This window comes from Salvelinus fontinalis, chromosome 33 (genome assembly GCF_029448725.1).
Source record: "Salvelinus fontinalis isolate EN_2023a chromosome 33, ASM2944872v1, whole genome shotgun sequence".
NCBI classification, from domain to species: Eukaryota; Metazoa; Chordata; class Actinopteri; order Salmoniformes; family Salmonidae; genus Salvelinus; species Salvelinus fontinalis.
This window is the reverse complement of record NC_074697.1, coordinates 34,804,028-34,823,728: the sequence shown is the minus strand read 5'-3', so window position 1 is coordinate 34,823,728 and position 19,701 is coordinate 34,804,028. Positions and strand designations below refer to the sequence as shown.

Sequence of the window (19,701 nt, the reverse complement as noted above, 5' to 3'; positions counted from 1 at the left end):
CTGAAATGGGTAACTTTTATTAATGCACTTTAAAGAATTCCAAATATTAATTCCAGAAAATAATAATTCAATTTTGTACATGTTTTCAGGGACAATTTCTCAGCAAACAGTGTAAAAAGTAAAAAAGACCATGTTGCGGTCATGAAAGAAGGTCCTCTCTTTATCTGGTACCTACTTGTAAACATATGGAATGTATCTATTTTACTGGACAAATGTCACAGGGTCCAGACCCAGCAGTAGGGGCACATGATTTCTGCTGGAGAAACCCCCAGTCAGTCGACATAAGTTAAGAGGGGTGAAAATATCTAAACAAAACATTTATAATATATTTAAAATCACCTTTAACTTCCCTTTTCAGAACTCTGAGTCTTATCAAAACAAAGTTAAAATGGCAAAAACATACCTCTAATATATTTTTTCACTTCAGAAGCTACGTAGGCTGATTCCCAGTCTACATCGCTTTTACTGTAGGGTTTGTGCATCTATGTAGGCAGCCTACGTAGCTTTTACTGTAGGGATGTGCATCTATGTAGGCAGACTACGTAGCTTTTACTGTAGGGATGTGCATCTATGTAGGCAGATTCCCAGTCTACATCACTTTTACTGTAGGGATGTGCATCTATGTAGGCAGATTCCCAGTCTACATCACTTTTACTGTAGGGATGTGCATCTATGTAGGCAGATTCCCAGTCTACATCACTTTTACTGTAGGGATGTGCATCTATGTATGCAGATTCCCAGTCTACATCGCTTTTACTGTAGGGATGTGCATTTAAGTAGGCAGCCTACGTAGCTTTTACTGTAGGGATGTGCATCTATGTAGGCAGCCTACGTAGCTTTTACTGTAGGGATGTGCATCTATGTAGGCATCCTACGTAGCTTTTACTGTAGGGATGTGCATCAAACTAGGCAGCCTACGTAGCTTTTACTGTAGGGATGTGCATCTAAGTAGGTAGCCTACGTAGCTTTTACTGTAGGGATGTGCATCTATGTAGGCATCCTACGTAGCTTTTACTGTAGGGATGTGCATTTAAGTAGGCAGCCTACGTAGCTTTTACTGTAGGGATGTGCATCAAACTAGGCAGCCTACGTAGCTTCTGAAAGGAAAAATATATATCAGAGGTATGTTTTTACTATTTTAACTTTCTTTTAGATAAGAGTTCTGGAAAGGGAGGCTGGGAATCTGCCTGCAAGATCCCCGACCCCATCAATCAGTGGTCCTTGGGTCAGTCTTCACCAGAGTATTATTGTCAGCTCTAAGGCTAGCACTCCCTCATCCCCCTCCCTGGGAACAAGAGGTTGTGTCTGCCTCATTAGAACTAAGAGTCAGTCCGTTAACCTGACTTTCTGTGGGTAACACTGCTCTAAGTAGAGCTGGGCCATGTTCATTAGGGCATGCAACTGAACTGCAATGTTTCTTATTGGACAAGTACAGATAATCCCTGTTTCAGTGTGTTTTCTTCTGTTTGGTGCCTAATGAACACGACCTTGTCAATGGGGTTCACTAAGGACAGCGTTAGTGACAAATAAATACTGTTCCGGTCTGGCAGATTACTGTAACCGCTGCCAGACCAAATTAGCAATATGCACACCTGTGTGTGTAGCAAGAGCCACATTTGTGTCTATAAGATGTGGTTGAACAATTCACCAAAAACAACTTGATCATGACAAAAATTGGTGTCTTGAACAATGTCAATAGTTAAATCTGTAGATCCATTTGAATGTCATACAAACTTGGCTACATGTAGTGATAAAAAGATTAGTTCTGTGCATGAGGGAGACACTGTCATATTCACTACTACTTGTCTACGGTCTCAACACACCATGTTGAACTCACATGTGAAGGTGATGAGGTGGTTTGTAAAAAATACAAGAAAAAAATAAACGTTTGTTTGTAGAAAATCAAAAAGGTAGTGTATGTTTATCCCCAGTGCCTTAGCCCCAGAACCTGGCCGGCCCCAACAGCTCATCAGTAGAGTGGACTACAATAAGAAATAACCGTTACTGCAAGATAAAAACACAGATACTAATGCAAAGTTGCAGGCCTTGATGTCATGCTGTCAGTCAACCTGCCCATACAGTCAACCTGCCCATACATACACCCTTGATTAGAGACTTGACTGAGCTGTGCTCAAGGAAGAAGTTAACTGTAAACGCTGGTCTAGGATCAGCTTGAACCAATCCCACTCGTAACACTAACCTTTTAAGAGGCCTGTTTTCTTTTCTTATAGTACTCTTTATTTTACTTCCTTGGCCCAGCGCTTAGGGACATCGTCCAATCCATGTAGCTACACGAGAACGCAACTCCTTGTGGAAAAACACATGAATTACAGCTTTATACATGGGTGATTCTACAGAAGCGGTGCAAATTGCAATCCCACCCCGAAAAAAATAAAAATATATATATAAAAAAAATAAAAAGCTAAGTCTCCAAACTTAGGACATCTATATACATCACAATATGTTCTAAGGCAATACCAAATATATTGTTAAATTAATATAGTACAAAGTAATTGTTTATACACATTTCTTTTGAGAGGTGTTATATTATAAAGATACTGATCTAATAAGCAGTTGTTTATTTTTAAACATTTTTCCAAAAAAAGAATGCTGTCCCACATTTTGACATCACTAACTGAACACACACAATAAAAGACTGTGCCTTAAGCAACTCCTACAAATATCACCAGGTGTTGGGATTGCACCCCTCTCCAGCATGACCACATGGTGAGTAGTCTATCTGCAAACATTTCCGATAACATTTTTGAGCAAGTTGGTAAATCTTCATCTATTTTTAAATAGTGTCAGTACCAAACATCTCATATATCAAGAAATGTGTAAAGTACGCTTTTGGGATGTACATACAGTGCATTCAGAAAGTATTCAGACCCCATGACTTTTTCCCACTCATCAATCTACACACAATACCCTATAATGACGAAGCAAAAACATTTTTTTTAAACAGTTTTGCACATGTATAAAAAAAAAAATGGAAATATCACATTTACCTAAGTCTTCAGGCCCTTTAGTTCGTACTTTGTTGAAGCACCTTTTGCAGCGATTACAGCCTTGACTCTACAAGCCTAGCACACTTATATTTGGGGAGTTTCTTCCCATTCTTCTCTGCAGATCCTCGCAAGCTCTGTCAGGTTGGATGGAGAGCGTCGCTGCACAACTATTTTCAAGTCTCTCCAGAGATTCCAGGCTCTGGCTGGGCCCCTCAAGGACATTCAGAGACGTGTCCTGAAGCCAGTCCTGCGTTGTCTTGGCTGTGCGCTTAGGGTCATTGTCTTGTTGGTAGGTCAACCTTCACCCCAGTCTGAGGTCCTGAGTGTTCTGGAGCAGGTTTCCATCAAGGATCTCTGTACTTTGCTCTGTTCATCTTTCCCTCGATCCTGATTAGTCTCCCAGTCCCTGCCACTGAAAAATGTCCCCACAGCATGATGCTGCCACCACCACCATCTTTCACCTTAGTGATGGTGCCAGGTTTCCTCCAGACATGACACTTAGTATTCAGGCCAAAGAGTTGGTTTCATCAGAGCAGAGAATCTTGTTTCTGATGGTCTGAGAGTCCTTTGGGTGCCTTTGGGCAAACTCAAAGCGGGCTGTCAAGTGCATTTTACTGAGGAGTGGCTTCCGTCTGGCCACTCTACCATAAAGGCCTGATTGGTGGAGTGCTGCAGAGATGGTTGTCCTTCTGGAAGGTCCTCCCATCTCCACAGAGGAACTCGGGAGCTCTGTCAGAATGATCATTGGGTTCTTGGTCACCTCCTAGCTCTAGGAAGAGACTTGGTGGTTCCAAACGTAAGAATAATGGAGGCCACTGTGTTTTCGGGACCTTCAATGCTGCAGACATTTTTTGGTACCCTTCCCCTACGGACAATTTCTTCGACCTCATGGCTTGGTTTTTGCTCTAACATGCACTGTCAACTGTTGGAGCTTATATAGACAGGTGTGTGCCTCTGCAAATCATGCCCAATCAAGTTGTAGTAACAGCTCAAGGATGATCAATGGAAACAGGATGCACCTGAGCTCAATTTCGAGTCTCATAGCAAAAGATCTGAATAGTTACGTAAATAAGATATTTCATTAAAACATTTTTTTTTAGATACATTTTAAAACAAAAAAAAAATGCTTCCGCGTTGTTAATATGGGGGATTGTGTGTAGATTGATGAGGTGAAAAAAATATTGTATGTTTTAGAATAAGGCTGTAACGTAAGAAGATGTGGAAATTAAAGATGGCTAGCAATATGTTAGCCAGTGGAGGCTGCTGAGGGGAGGACGGCTCATAAATGGCTGGAATAGCGCAAATGGAATGGCAACAAACCATGTGTTTGATACCATTCCATACATTCCGCTCCAGCCATTGCAACAAGCCCGTCCTCCCAAATTAAGGTGCCACCAACCTCATTTGATGTTCAAAATAAGTCAAATTGAAAAAGTCACAACCGAAACAATTGACACCATGGAGATATACAGAGGTTTCATCGTTGTATCTTTGCCATTATGGCATCTGTGACAGCACGGGCAGTGCCATTGAGGCCATTTTCATTTTAAAGTTGCATGCGCCATGATCTACCAACTGAGCTACAGAGGACCACCATGTACCCACTTTCAAAATTGCACCTTGTGCATTATACTACTACAGCGTTCAGGAGTAAATTGAAAGCCTGACTGAGTCCCCCCCCCAAGACCACATTCGGTCTTTAACTTGTCATGGCCTCAACTCACTGGGTCTGGATCTTGGGACCAACAAAGTCCTGGTAGAAATCTTGGTCTTGGCTTCTGGATATTACCTTACTCTTTGGTTTACAAACAATAGGCAACCCAATTTGAAGAAGCCGATGCTCTCTGATCATTGGCTGATCACTTCCAAACCCATAGGAATCCCCACACAGTTGACTACTTTTAAATAGTGGAATCCCTCAATGGTAATGTCTATACTGAAACGAGTTAGATCTATCGGAGTCCTCCATTTATGTCTATGATTGACACCCTTGCCACCGAAACGCCTGTTATTTTGTCAATTTGGTTTGCAAATTATTTCTCCAATGAATCTATAATGGAAGGTTAATCAAAATAATCACTATTGTGCATGATTCTTCCTTTATTGCAACTTTTTCACTGTGTTTTGTAATAACACTTTTTTTGGGGGGGGGTAAGGTAAATTCAGATAAATATTTCAAATATGCAATACAAACAAAGTGTGTGAGTAGTATATATGTCTACCTGAAATATGTTGGAAGACGTGTGCTGAAAGTTGGGGAAAAATAGGATACAAATGCGATTTTTCTTTTGTCCCAGTTTGCACCACTTCTGTAAAATGACCCTGAGGGTACAAAACATTAAGAAAACCTCCTTTTCCATGACCGACTGACCAGGTGAAAGCTGATCCTTTATTAAATCCACTTCAAATCAGTGTAGATGAAGGGGGAGGAGACAGGTTAAAGAAGGAGTTTTTAGACTTGAGACAATTGAGACATGGATTGTGTATGTGTGCCATTCAGAGGGTGAATGGGCAAGAAGATATTTAAGTGCCTTTGAACGGGGAATGGTAGTAGATGCCAGGCTCACCGGTTTGTGTCAAGAACTGCAACTCTGCTGTTTTTTTTACACTCTACAGTTTCCAGTGTGTATCAAGAATGGTTCACCACCCAAAGGACATCCAGCCAACTTGACAACTGTGGGAAGCATTGGAGTCATCATGGGCCAGCATCCCTATAGAATGCTTTCGACACCTTGTAGAGTCTAGGCCCTGACGAATTGAGGCTGTTCTGGGGGTGCAACTAAATATTAGGAATGTGTTCGTAATGTTTTGTACACATTGAGAAAGTATAAAGCGTAGATTCCCGGAGCGCCCTCTCTCTCTCTAATCCAGCATCGGTTTTTGATTCAGCCAGCTCGTGATTTGACCACAATAACAAAACAAAAAAAGACGGGTTCATTTAATAACAGCCATTTTAAGTGTTGGCAGCATCAATGTTCCCATGACGACAGACCACCACCGTTATTGTTGCTCTTTGTAGCACATGACCTTAAAAGGTTACTTATGCAACCGACAACTTCCTAGTCTCCTAACCCTTCCCCATACACCCACCCAACCCTTCTGACATGCAAGGATCTAACATGTGAAAGTAAAAGGAATATGAAAAATAAGATGAAATAATAATAGAAAATAAAACAACCCCTACTGAACATAGATAAGAGGAGGATGGAGAGAGAAGTCAAATGACTAACAATGGAAAATAAATAACCACTCTTACTCGCCGTCCAACTGACTGTTTGTCTGCGACAATCTCGGTTGTCCATCTGTTCGTCAGTCTTTAGAGGCTGCAAGTCGTAAGCAGTCTGTGTGAGGACACAGAGGAAGAGACAGTCATCCCTTTCTTTGACGTACTCGTGCTCCCTCTTCTCTCTTCATTGGGGAAGACCTGTCTGGGAAGGCTGGGTGACCCTGTATGGTTGAGGGGGAGGGGGTCTAGGGTTGAGGGGAAATGGTTGGTGGTCGAGTGGGAAAGCCATATAACGTACATTCGGAGAGCGAGAGGGTGGGTCCTGTATCTGTCCATCCATGATTGAGTGTGGAACTCTGCTGCCCTACATGGCTAGTGGTGGTGGCAGGGGAGGTTGTGTATTTGGGCGGGGCCAGCTCCAGGAGTGCACGTACCGTCCCGGCCACCAGGGGGAGCCGTCTCTCCTCCAGGATGTGGAGGGGCAGGCACAGCTGGGTCTGAGGCCAGATGAAGAGCACACGCACACAGCCAACAAAGGGAGGAGGGGAAACGGGAGAACAAAAAAGGGTATGTCAATGGATGGGTAAATAATAACAAACTACCAAAAGATAACAGAAATCAACACAAATGGAAAGACAAACTCAACATAAGATGGAAAAGGAGGTGAATGGGATCCAAACGGCATGACCTTGAGGAGAGCATGGAAGCGGAGCAGGGAGCAGGTGTGCAAACACAGGCACAGGGTTACAATAAGTAGGGACTTGTGAACTGAGACACCCACTGAACAACATATCCCACAGGAGCAAATATGGAGGGAGCAGGAGAGAGAGAGAACAAGCTGAACACAAGCAGAAGTAGCGAGGAGAGAAGACAGGCGGCAAAGAGGAAGGAAGTCACACCAAATATTTGGTTCATTTTATTGTGGAAGGAGGAGCTCTGGGAAAGAGTTGAAAGGTCAACAACAGAAGACACAGGAGAGATAGGCACGTGGTTACACACACTGGAAGCAAACAGACCACTGACAGAGAAAACATACACACCGCTCTTCAGAGCCAGAGGAGACATTACTCCTTGTCATTCAGCATAGACCAACAACAAACTACACACACAGCCTGCGTCCCCCGAATGGCACCCTATTCCCTATTGAGTGCACTACTTCTAACCAGGGGGCACATAGGAATCTGATTAAAAGTAGTGCACTATAAAGAATAGGGTCCTATTTGGAACAAACCACAGATTCACTCTGTCTCACAAAATATGTGCTTTGTCTTCGTAGAGAACGGTATAAGAGCACTCATTGCGATATACAGTGCCTTCAGAAAGTATTCACACCTCTTGACTTTTTCCACATTTTGTTGGAACACACACAATACCCCATAATGTTAAAGTGGAATTATGTTTTTAATTAAAAATTAAACGCTGAAATCAATACGTTTTTGTGACAAAATGTGGAAAAAGTCAAGGGGTGTGAAAACTTTCGGAAGGCACTGTAGTCCTGCCATAGCCTGGGGCTGATTGTTACCACAGCTTGTGCCTACATAGACTGGTCCCAGATCTGTTTGTGCCATCTTACCCGCACAAACACATCTGGAACCAGGCTAGTGTTAAACACATTCATCACACACCAGAGACACAAAATGGGGGTAGAGTGAAGTTGCCCCTACACTGATCTTGGGTCAGTTTAGCATTTTACCCACTAAAGGTTAAAGACAAAGTGAAACATTGTAGTAAGTTAAAAGGGCGTTTGATAACCAAATGTGATAAAGAAGCAAGTTCAAACCCTTAAACCAGTACAAAAAAAACATTAGAAAATCGTCAGTTCTGCCAGTCCTATTCTGTTAAAGGTCCCCAAATTACACACATCCCTGGGCCGCTCGTCTTTTCAGTTCGCTGCAGCTAGCGACTGGAAACGAGCTGCAACAAACACTCAAACTGGACAGTTTTATCTCAATCTCAACATTCAAAGACTCAATCATGGACACTCTTACTGACACTTGTGGTTGCTTAACACGATCTATTATTATCTACCATGTGTGTGCTGCTACCATGTGGCGATGTTGCCATGATGTGTTGCTACTATGTTGTGCTGTCATGTGTTTCTGTCATGTTGTGTAGTTGTCTCTTTCGTCGTGATGTGTGTTTTGTCCTACATTATCATTTGTTTGCCCCCATTCTCACAGGAGGTATTTTGCCTCTTGGTAGGCAGTCATTGTAAATAAGAACTTGTTCTTAACTGACTTACGTAGTTAAATAAAAAATGAACTTGTGCAAGTTGGGCTATTATAGCTAGGTAGTAAGACCAAAACCACTCCAAGCTCAGCTATCATTGATGGATATTTTGTTAGTTAGCTAGCGATGTTATCAGAACAGCTTGCGACAGTGCAGAATTTTACTATGGATATTGGCAGCATCGTGTGGTAAGTCTGACTACTAGCTGCAATTGATTTAATAGGAGGGGACATTTAACAACCTACATGTCTGTAGCTAACGTTAGCTTGCATTAACTGAATACTTGTTTTACTAGTCAGCTGTTTCTAGCCCAGCTAGCCTCGCTTAGGTTTGGCACATCTGAAGTCCCTCGCTGCAAACCATATTGAATACTGTTGTATGCAAAGTGTACACCATGTGCCTACAAAAGTGACTATTATTGTGGGCACTACCATGCGGTTAGCTAAGCTTTTTGCTCTTAGCTAGCTTGATGGCTAACTTCAGCTAACAGTACAATCGATGCCCGTCTAAACTACTGTAATGTTTAACACAGCTAGACATTGCTCGCTGAATGAACACAGAAACATGTGCAATTGGGTTATTGACTGGACTATACAAGTTTATTCAATGCTAGCTAACTGCTTTACTGTTGTGGACGTCATGTATTTAGCTCCTTACTAATGTCGGGAAACAGTAGATCCGATGCCCCTGCCCATGTGAAAATTACAATTATATAGCCTACATCTGACTAAGCTCAAAACTTTTTTGACAGGACAATACAGGCTTGTTAACATGATTGTTATTGTTTTATTGTTGTTCCATCTCAAATTGGTAGTTTTAGCTTTTCCTTTATTCACTTCTTGAACAAAAAGCAATGCGTACAGTTCGGTGCAGACGCTCTACCATTCCCATGACGTTTTTTTCAATATGGCTGTGGCCACATCTTTCCAAGCTTGTGCTAGGTGCTCCAAAACCTATCATATGTTTTAAAAGCATTTTCATAACATCACGTTCAACAACGTTACCTAATGTCGACATGTAAAATGTAGGTTGATTTGAGCATTTCAGTTCCACTAAGGTTAGGATTGGGGAAGGGGAAGCAGATCCCAGATCTGTACCTAGGGGTAACATCACCCCAGAGCCACAAAATGAGCGTTAGGACAGAGGGGGGCTTGATCACAGACAGTCAAGGAGAAAAAGGTGCCTGTAGGATACTTGATTGTGCGTCAGCAAGGACTCAAAGGCTTACAAATTACCCTCGGCTACCTGCTCTCTTCTTGATTAGGCAAAAACGTCCGACTGACTTTGCAGCTAAGGCGAAGCCGTGTTCGAGTCAGGAAAGAAGAGAAGCGATAGGGCGTTGAATGGTCAGATTACTCGTGGGCTTTTCTTCTCAGAGGCAGTCGGTGGAGGAGGAAGCACGTAGGCTACATATGACAAGCACATCTACTTTGATGTTATCTGTGCAATGGAAGCGCTTTCGGGTGGGAAGGTTCCATCTAAAAGACACACGCACACACGTCTGCAGGCGGACAAACTTAAGGCACAGAAGGAGGTTCAGTAGGTAGGTACAGTAGCAGACAGCTCATTGACAACATAGCAACCTCCGGGTCTCGCTGTCTCTCTCAATGGGGGCAGTGCCAGTACATCACAGAAGGGTAACGAGGGAGCATTGAAGGTCCACCTCGCCACTCCTTGAGTGGAAGCAAGTAACCTTCCCCAACAAACAACTGGAACAACAAAAGATAAAACCTACTATATGGCTTTTGGCATATGGAGTTGTTCCCTTTTCAGTGGATGGCAAACCAGGCAGTGGCGAGCGCTCCTCTTTGTTATGGTAGAGTGGGACAGAGAGGTCACCTCTCATTCTTGCGTTTTTCCCTTGTCGAGTTCTGCTGCGTCTGAATGGATACCGCTGTGGTGATGGGAGTCGGCGCAATATGAAATGAGAAGCGCGTAGGAGTGCGAGTGGTGTGTGAGCGCGCATGTGTGTGTACGAGTGGTGGAGAGCCAGTTGGGTAAGGTGAGGAAGGGGTTGTGTGGTCCAGACAGACAGTTCAGAGGTGGGGCACCAGGTTGCAGTACAGGGCACACAGCACAGACATGGTGGACAGATAGAAGAGGGCGAAGCCTGCCAGCTGGACCGGGGGAGAAGGCATTAGGAGGGGGGGAGGAGCCATGGAAAGCAGGACCCCCAGCGTCCAGTAAACACAGCCTCCCCGGCCATCCAGAACCTCCTCCACTGTGCACAGCCTCTCCTGTCCCATGGGAGATGAAGCAGGGGAGAGAATGGGCAGGCAAAGGATACAATTACATAGATAGGGGAGTTGTGTGTTTGGACGGACAGATGGAAGATGAGTTTGAGGGGGAAGTGTTACGGTTAAAAGGAAGAAGAGCGGAGGAGCAGAAAGAGAAAGTTACTGTTAGTAACAGGCAAGCGGCTCTCCAAGTCAAGTTTACAAAAGCTCTGCAGGTTGCCAGTTGAGTTAGCTGGAGTCAACTGATAAAAAGAGCAGGGACAGAGAACGAGGCTAAACTTTAGTGTTGATACAAAAAGCAGAGTAGTAGAGGGAAGAAATCTGATGACAGAAGAGAAAAACCTGCACTGACAGTAGCCCTTAGGTATTTAATTACATTGGTGAGGTCACCGTCTACTGCTAGCAAATTAAAATCTGAAGAACAGTCCGTCAGTACAGGTTCTCTTGTATCACATGCTTTTTCTAACCCATCACAAACACACAGATGTTTTAGCATGAGGACTAGTGAGTTGTATACCAGTCCTTTATTCAACTAGTGTGAAGGTCTTACCTGTGGAACCCCGATCCTGCGACACGCCTCCAGAAAGTTCTCCACGTTCCGCCGACACTTGGCCATCGTCAGTTTGGGCTTGATGGACAGAGACAACGATAAGCACAACAACATCGGCTTATCTCAAATGGCACCCTATTACCTGTATAGTGCACTACTTTTGACCAGGGCCTACAGTCACAGTAGTGCACTATATAGGGAATAGGGTGCCATTTGGGACATAAGCAGTGTCTGATCATAACCCAAATGCAAATGTATGACAGTAATAAGGAGTAAAAAGGAGCATTGTTGTATTGATATGCTTGAAGTGTAGTGTTCCTGACTGACTAAATTCATCCTAAAACTGACATCTCACTAATGCACGTATGGTATGCACGCACAGCACACGCATAAAGTGCACACACAAACACTCACCACAGCAGGGGAGGGCACATGGATGCTGGGTACGGATCGTGGCCGCACATGATTTGCCAGATGGCAGAGGACGACCCCGTCGGTCAGTGCTGCTCCCAGGTCGCTGGGCAAGGACACTTTCAGACGTGACTCTATGTTCTACAAAATAGAGCAGGACACAATTACAGGGGGATTAGCACAAGTAGGGCCAGGAGTTTTTCCTGACCTTGTGATCTGACCTGGGCTCATAAAGCATCTCAGAGTAGGAGTGCTGATCTAGGATCAGGTCCCGTGTCCATCTAATTATGATCTGAAGATTCTAGTTCAGCACTTCTCCTCTGAAATGCTTTATGAATATGGGCCAAGGAACCCAGTAGAAACTCCAGGCCCTAGTGGCTTGGTCAAAAGGGGGGAGAATCTGTTTGTCGGGTGTTGTTCACCTTCCGCAGTTGCTCCACCAGAGCAGCCTCCTCTCCCATGGGGCCTTGAGGCTGGGTAGGGGTCACCTCTTCAGGCTCCGGCCTGGGGGCGGCACCATCACCTGGGGGGGAAGGCAGAACCAGACAGGCTCAAACATACACATACAAGATCAAAAGCTGGTGAAAGCAGAATGGGTGCTAATCATTTATTCGGAAGAGGGTGAAGTCCAGCTCTCTACAGATACAATGACATTATCAGACGCCTGGCAAACAATGCAGAAGACAAACTACAGTAGATAGACGGAACTCTACAGCCGACAGACAGGCGGAACTCTACAGCAGACAGGCGGAACTCTAGAGAACTCTACATCAGACAGGCGGAACTCTAGAGCAACAGACGGAACTCTAGAGCCGACAGACAGGCGGAACTCTCGAGAACTCTACAGCAGACAAACAGGCGGAGCTCCACAGCAGACAGGCGGAACTCTACAGGCGGAGCTCCACAGCTGACAGACAGGCGGAACTCCACAGCAGACAGGCAGAACTCTACAGGCGGAGCTCCACAGCTGACAGACAGGCGGAACTCCACAGCAGACAGGCGGAACTCTACAGGCAGAGCTCCACAGCTGACAGACAGGCGGAACTCTACAGCAACAGACAGGCGGAACTCTACAGCAGCAGACAGGCGGAACTCTACAGCAACAGACAGGCGGAACTCTACAGCAGCAGACAGGCGGAACTCTGACCTATAGTCAGACAGCATTCAAAGTAACAGATGGGATCAGAAAACCAACAGAGCTGAACATCATACATCATACATACAAGTCAAAAAGCTGACAATTTCGCCTCCCCCATTTCAAACAGAAATCTGTCCATGGTGAAAATGATTCCCCACCGCCCCCCTTCTATTTTGATAAACTATCTACAGTGTTGCTCAGTGACTTTGCAGGATCCCAATCAGACATGTCTATCAGCCCAGACACAGTTACCAGAACAATGTCACATACGACACTCAATTGTGCCATGCGCATTGCACATTCAAGAGGTACCAACACTCTCTTCTGAAAGCTCCCAAGGCCATGCAGCAAGATCCAGAGGTTGTGATCCGGTGACATACCTCTCCTCTGCTCTTCCTTCTGGCTGAGGCGAAACAGGAAGCTGTCTGGCCGCTGGGCGGGCCCCAGGCAGGAGGGCAGGGCAACAGGTAAAGGCCTGTAAACATCACTCGACTGTTTGGTGTTTACAGACCTATCTTTTAGCTCTACAACAAAGATGGGCAACTGTTACATAAGAGAGGGTGGACTATGGGCATAGAGCCATGAAGCAGGCTCTCTGGCTGCAGGTAGGTAGAGTGCCCCTTAGAGAGGTCGACCGATTAATTAGGGCCAATTTCAAGTTTTCAGAGCAAATCGGTAATCGGCATTTTTGGACGCCAGTTATGGCCGATTACATCGCACTCCACGAGGAGACTGTGTGGCAGGCTGACCACTTGTTACGCGAGTGCAGAAAGGAGCCTAGGTAAGTTGCTAGCTAGCATTGAACTTATCTTATAAAAAACATCAATCAATCTTAACATAATCACTAGTTAACTACACATGGTTGATGATATTACTAGCTTGTCCTGCGTTGCATATAATCAATGCGGTGTATGTTAATTTATCATCAAATCCCAGCCTACTTCACCAAACGGGTGATGATTTAACAAGCGCATTAGCGAAAGAAAGCACTGTTGTTGCACCAATGTGTACCTAACCATAAACATCAATGCCTTTCTTATATTCATTACACAAGTATATATTTTTTTAAACCTGCATATTTAGTGAATATTGACTGCTAACATGAATGTATTTTAACGAAGGAAATTGTGTCACTTCTCTTGCTTTCTGTGCAAGCAGAGTCAGGGTATATGCAGCAGTTTGGGCCGCCTGGCTCGTTGCGAACTGTGTGAAAGACCATTTCTTCCTAACAAAGACTGTAATTAATTTCCCAGTAATTTACATAGTTATGCAATGTAACAGCATTATTTAGACTTAGGGATGCCACCCGTTAGATAAAATATGGAACGGTTCCGTATTTCACTGAAAGAATAAACATTTTGTTTTCAAAATGATAGTTTCCGGATTTTGCCATATTAATGACCAAAGGCTCGTATTTCTGTGTTTATTATATTAAGTCTATGATTTGATATTTGATAGAGAAGTCTGACTGAGCGGTGGTAGGCAGCAGCAGGTTCGTAAGCATTCATTCAAACAGCACTTTCCTGCGTTTGCCAGCAACTCTTCACTGTGTTTCAAGCATTGTGCTGTTTATGACTTCAAGCCTATCAACTCCCGAGATTAGGCTGGCAATACTAAAGTACCTATTATAACATCCAATAGTCAAAGGTATATGAAATACAAATGGTAGAGAGAAATTGCCCTATAATTACTACAACCTAAAACTTCTTAAGCTTTCATATGTTCTCATGTTCTGAGCAAGGAACTTAAAAGGAAGGAACTTAAACTTTAGCTTTTTTACTTGGCACATATTGCACTTTTACTTTCTTCTCCAACACCTTGTTTTTGCATTATTTAAACCAAATTGAACATGTTTCATTATTTGAGACTAAATAGATTTTATTTATGTATTATATTAAGTTAAAATAAAAGTGTTCATTCAGTATTGTTCTAATTGTCATTATTACAAATATATATATATAAAAATCGTCCGATTAATCGGTATCGGATTTTTTTGGTCCTCCAATAATCGGTCGATCTCTAATGGATTGGATTAAATACACCTATGCTCAAAGTGCTTTACATTGTACAGGGGAAACACCTCAGCTCACACCTGGGTGATGCCACGGCAGCCATTTTGCAAGGGAGAGCGCACCACACATGCGCTAGCCAAACCCTAACAATCACCTAACTGGCCCTGGGCCAGTGTTTAGCAACATGCTTTAACACCCAAAGTATAAGGAAATAAAGAGAAAGAGACGGCGAAGGGAGGTTGAAAAGAAGACGTGCAAGTTCGCAGTACCTGCAGTAGACACGTGGGGACGATATCTATGGACATCCCAGACCCGGAAAGAGACTGGGGTGGGGGGGACAAAAATATAAAAGGAGAGAGACAAGAGAGTAAAGCCAAAAGGTGGATTGAAGGATTTTTTAAAATAAAAATGTAACTCAAGAAAAATAAGATAAAAAGAGACTATTAAATGCTGAGAAAGATAAAGAGAACATTGAGTACTATTCTGCTAATTGAGTAAGCACAGTGGAAACAGCATGCTGCACAGATAAGGGCAACAAAATGTGGGTGTTTGCGTCTGTGTGATGGTACACTACATGACACAAATGATGTGGACACCTGATATAACAGCCTCCACTCTTCTGGCTAGGCTTTCCACTAGATGTTGGAACATTGCTACGGGGACTTCAGCCACAAGAGCATTAGCGAGGTCGGGCACTGACGTTAGGTGATTAGGCCTGGCTCGCAGTCGGCGTTCCACTTCATCCCAAAGGTGTTCGATGGTGTTGAGGTCAGGGCTCTATGCAGGCCAGTCAAGTTCTTCCACACCGATCGACAAACCATTTCAGTATGGACCTCACTTTGTGCATAGGGGCACTGTCATGCTGAAAAAGGAAAGGTCCTTCCCAAACTGTTGCCACAAAGTTGGAAGCACAGAATCTTCTGGAATGTCATTGTATGCTGCAGCGTTAAGATTTCCCTTCACTGGAACTAAGGGGCCTAGACCGAACCATGAAAAACAGCCCCAGACCATTATTCCTCCTCCACCAAACTTTACAGTTGGCACTATGCATTGGGACAGTCCTCCTGGCATCCGCCAAACCCAGATACGCCACTCCAGAGAACGCGTTTCCACTGCTCCAGAGTTCAATGGCAGCGAGCAATACACCACTCCAGCCGACGCTTGGCATTGCGCATGATGATTTTAGGCTTGTTTGCGGCTGCTCGGCCATGGAAACCCATTTCATGAAGATCCCAACTAAGAGTTATTGTGCTGACATTGCTTCCAGAGGCAATTTAGAACTTCGTAGTGAATTTTGGGGCTATGCGCTTCAGCACTCAGCGGTCCCGTTCTGTGAGCTTGTGTGGCATAACACTTCGCGGCTGAGCCATTGTTGCTCCTAGACATTTCCACTTCTCAATAACAGCATTTACAGTTGACCGGGGCAGCTCTAGCAGGGCAGAAATTTGTCAAATGGACTTATTGGAAAGGTGGCATCCTATGACGGTGCCATGTTGAAAGTCACTGAGCTCTTCAGTGAGCTATTCTACTGCCAACGTTTGTCTATGGAGATTGCATGGCTGTTTGCTCAGTTTTATTCACCTGTCAGCAGCAGGTGTGGCTGAAATAGCCAGATCCACTAATTTGAAGGGGTGTACACATACTTTTATATATATATATATATATATACACAGTGCATTTGGAAGTATTCAGACCCCTTGACTTTTCCCACATTGTTACGCTACAGCCTTGTTTAAAATTTATTTAAAAAAAATCCTCATCAATTCACACACAATAACCCACAATGGCAAAGCAAAAACAGGTTTTTAGAATTATTTGCCAAGGTATTTAAAAAAAACTGAAATATCACATTTACATAAGTATTCATACCCTTTACTCAGTACTTTGTTAAAGCACCTTTGGCAGCGATTACAGCCTCAAGTCTTCTTGGGCATGACGCTACAAGCTTGGCACACCTGTATTTGGGGAGTTTCTCCCATTCTTCTCTACAGATCCTCTGAAGCTCTGTCAGGTTGGACGGGGAGTGTCGCTGAACAGCTATTTTCAGGTCTCTCCAGAGATGTTCGATGGGGTTTAAGTCTGTGCTCTGGCTGGGCCCCTCAAGGACATTCAGAGATTTGTCCCGAAGCCAGTCCTGCGTTGTCTTGGCTGTGTGCTTAGGGTCGTTGGAAGGTGAACCTTCGCCCTCCAGTCTGAGGTCCTGAGGATCTCTCAGGTTTCCCTTGTTCCTGACTCCCAGTCCCTGCTGCTGAAAAACATCCCAACAGCATGATGCTGCTACCACCATGCTTCACCGTAGGGATGGTGCCAGGTGTCCTCCAGACGTGAAGCTTGGTATTCAGGCCAGAGTGTTCAATCTTGGTTTCATCAGACCAAACAATATTGTTTCTCATAGTCAGTCCTTTAGGTGCTTTTTGGCAAACTCCAAGCGGGCTGTCATGTGCCTTTCACTGAGGAGTGGCTTCCGTCTTGCCACTCTACCATTAAGGCCTGATTGGTGGAGTGCTGCAGAGATGGTTGTCCTTCTGGAAGATTCTCCCATCTCCACAGAGGAACTCTGGAGCTCTGTCAGAGTGATCATTGGGTACTTGGTCACCTCCCTGACCAAGGCCCTTCTCCCCTGAATGCTCAGTTTGGCCGGGCGGCCAGCTCTAGGAAGAGTCTTGGTGGTTCCAAACTTCTTCCATTTAAGAATGATAGAGGCAACTGTTCTTGGGGACCTTAAATGCGGCAGACATGTTTTGGTACCCTTCCCCAGATCTGTGCCTCAACACAATCCTGTCTGAGCTCTACAGACAATTCCTTCGACCTCATGGCTTGGTTTTTGCTATGACATGCACGGTGGAAACATCAAGGATGATCAATGGAAACAGGATGCACATGAGCTCAATTTCGAGTTTCATAGCAAATGGTCTGAATACTTTTGTAAATATTTTGAATAAACTTGCAAATGTGTGCCTTGTCATTATGGGGTTTTGTGTGTAGATGGATGAAATTAACATTATTTTTAAATCCACTTTAGAATAAGGCTGTAACATAACAAAATGTGGAAAAAGTTTAAGGGTCTGAATACTTTCCGAATGCACTGTAGTGTATGTTTGCAGACAGCGCATGTACACCATTTTACATTTGAGTCATTTAGCAGATGCTCTTATCCAGAGCAATTTACAGAAACAATTAGGATTAAATGCCTATGACTTGGTTTGTTTGTATGTACTGCTGTTCATCATTAATCCAACAATGTGTGACTGCGTGTGTGTATGTATGCTGTGTACACATAGTTGCTCCCTAAATGTGCGTGTGAAACAAGTCAAATGTTTGTGCGTATGTGTAACGGCGTTCCTCCTCCTCTTCATACGAAGAGGAGGAGTAGTGATTCGACCAAAGTGCAGCGGGTTGTGCATACATAATGATTTATTAACACTAAGACGAAACACGAAAACAAACACTTGGAAGGATTACAAAATAACAAACCGACCTAAACAGACTTAAACTTAAGAACTACATGTAACACGAAGAACGCACGGACAGGGAAAACAGACTACACAAAAACCGAACAAACATACCGAAACAGTCCCGTGTGGCGCAACATACACAGACACGGAAGACAACCACCCACAACGAACACTGTGAAACACCCTACCTTAATGTGACTCTCAATTAGAGGAAACGCCAAACACCTGCCTCTAATTGAGAGCCATACCAGGCAACCCTTAAACCAACATAGAAACATAAACATAGACTGTCTTTGTACCCCTCCTTAGCGTCATTTGAGTGGCGACCCTCGCCCCCGACCATGGTCCAGGAACCCTCACTAAGGCCCCTCCACAATAGAGGAGACAACTCAGGACAGAGAGGTAGCTAAGGACAAAGAGGTAGCTAAGGACAAAGAGGTAGCTAAGGACAAAGAGGTAGCTAAGGACAAAGAGGTAGCTAAGGACAAAGAGGTAGCTCAGGACAGAGGGACAACTCTGGACTAGTGGCAGCTCCGGACTGAGTGGCAGCTCCGGACTGAGTGGCAGCTCCGGACTGAGTGGCAGCTCCGGACTGAGTGGCAGCTCCGGACTGAGTGGCAGCTCCGGACTGTAGGGCAGCTCATGACTGTAGGGCAGCTCATGACTGTAGGGCAGCTCATAACTGGAGGGCAGCTCATGACTGGAGGGCAGCTCATGACTGGAGGGCAGCTCATGACTGGAGGGCAGCTCATGACTGGAAGGCAGCTCATGACTGGAAGGCAGGTCATGACTGGAAGGCAGCTCATGACTGGAAGGCAGCTCATGACTGGAAGGCAGCTCATGACTGGAGGGCAGCTCATGACTGGCTGGCGGCTCTGGCAGCTCCTGACTGGCTGGCGGCTCTGGCAGCTCATGACTGGCTGGCGGCTCTGGCAGCTCCTGACTGGCTGGCGGCTCTGGCAGCTCCTGACTGGCTGGCGGCTCTGGCAGCTCCTGACTGGCCGGCGGCTCTGGCGGCTCCTGACTGGCTGGCGGCTCTGGCGGCTCCTGACTGGCTGGCGGCTCTGGCGGCTCCTGACTGGCTGGCGGCTCTGGCGGCTCCTGACTGGCTGGCGGCTCTGGCGGCTCCTGACTGACGGACGGCTCTAGCGGCTCCTGACTGACGGACGGCTCTAATGGCTCGGGACAGACGGGCGGCTCTAATGGCTCGTGGCAGACGGATGGCTCAGAAGGCGCTGGGCAGACGGATGGCTCAGACGGCGCTGGGCAGACGGATGGCTCAGACGGCGCTGGACAGACGGATGGCTCAGATGGCGCTGGACAGACGGATGGCTCAGACGGCGCTGGACAGACGGATGGCTCAGACGGCGCTGGGCAGACGGATGGCTCAGACGGCGATGGGGAGACGGATGGCTCAGACGGTGCTGGGCAGACG

At 45.0% G+C, this 19,701-nt stretch overlaps 1 protein-coding gene across 2 annotated transcripts; it reads right to left on the bottom strand.

Annotated features, from left to right (window-relative positions):
- Window position 1: 1 nt before the first annotated feature.
- Window positions 2-15,191, bottom strand: LOC129832116 (DISP complex protein LRCH3-like). Of its 2 annotated transcripts, none has more exons than XM_055895889.1 (5): window positions 13,180-15,191; window positions 12,084-12,184; window positions 11,665-11,802; window positions 11,251-11,328; window positions 2-6,731 (listed from the first exon to the last, which is right to left on the bottom strand). In XM_055895889.1, exons 2-5 carry the CDS (start codon window positions 12,120-12,122, stop codon window positions 6,480-6,482), a joined length of 507 nt encoding a protein of 168 aa, XP_055751864.1. In that variant the 5' UTR covers window positions 12,123-12,184; window positions 13,180-15,191; the 3' UTR covers window positions 2-6,479. The 2 variants fall into 2 exon arrangements, with proteins under 2 accessions (XP_055751864.1, XP_055751865.1); XM_055895890.1 differs by lacking the exon at window positions 2-6,731 and adding an exon at window positions 7,138-10,700.
- Between the last annotated feature and the right edge of the window lie 4,510 nt (window positions 15,192-19,701).

Coding starts and splice junctions, on each gene's coding strand:
- LOC129832116 (XM_055895889.1), bottom strand. CDS start 12,122: ATGGGAGAGGAGGCTGCTCTGGTGGAGCAACTGCGGAAG. Junction 11,329..11,664: donor ATGTGCCCTCCCCTGCTGTG/GTGAGTGTTTGT, acceptor CTGTCCATCAAG/CCCAAACTGACGATGGCCAA. Junction 6,732..11,250: donor GCAGGATCGGGGTTCCACAG/GTAAGACCTTCA, acceptor ATCTGGCCTCAG/ACCCAGCTGTGCCTGCCCCT.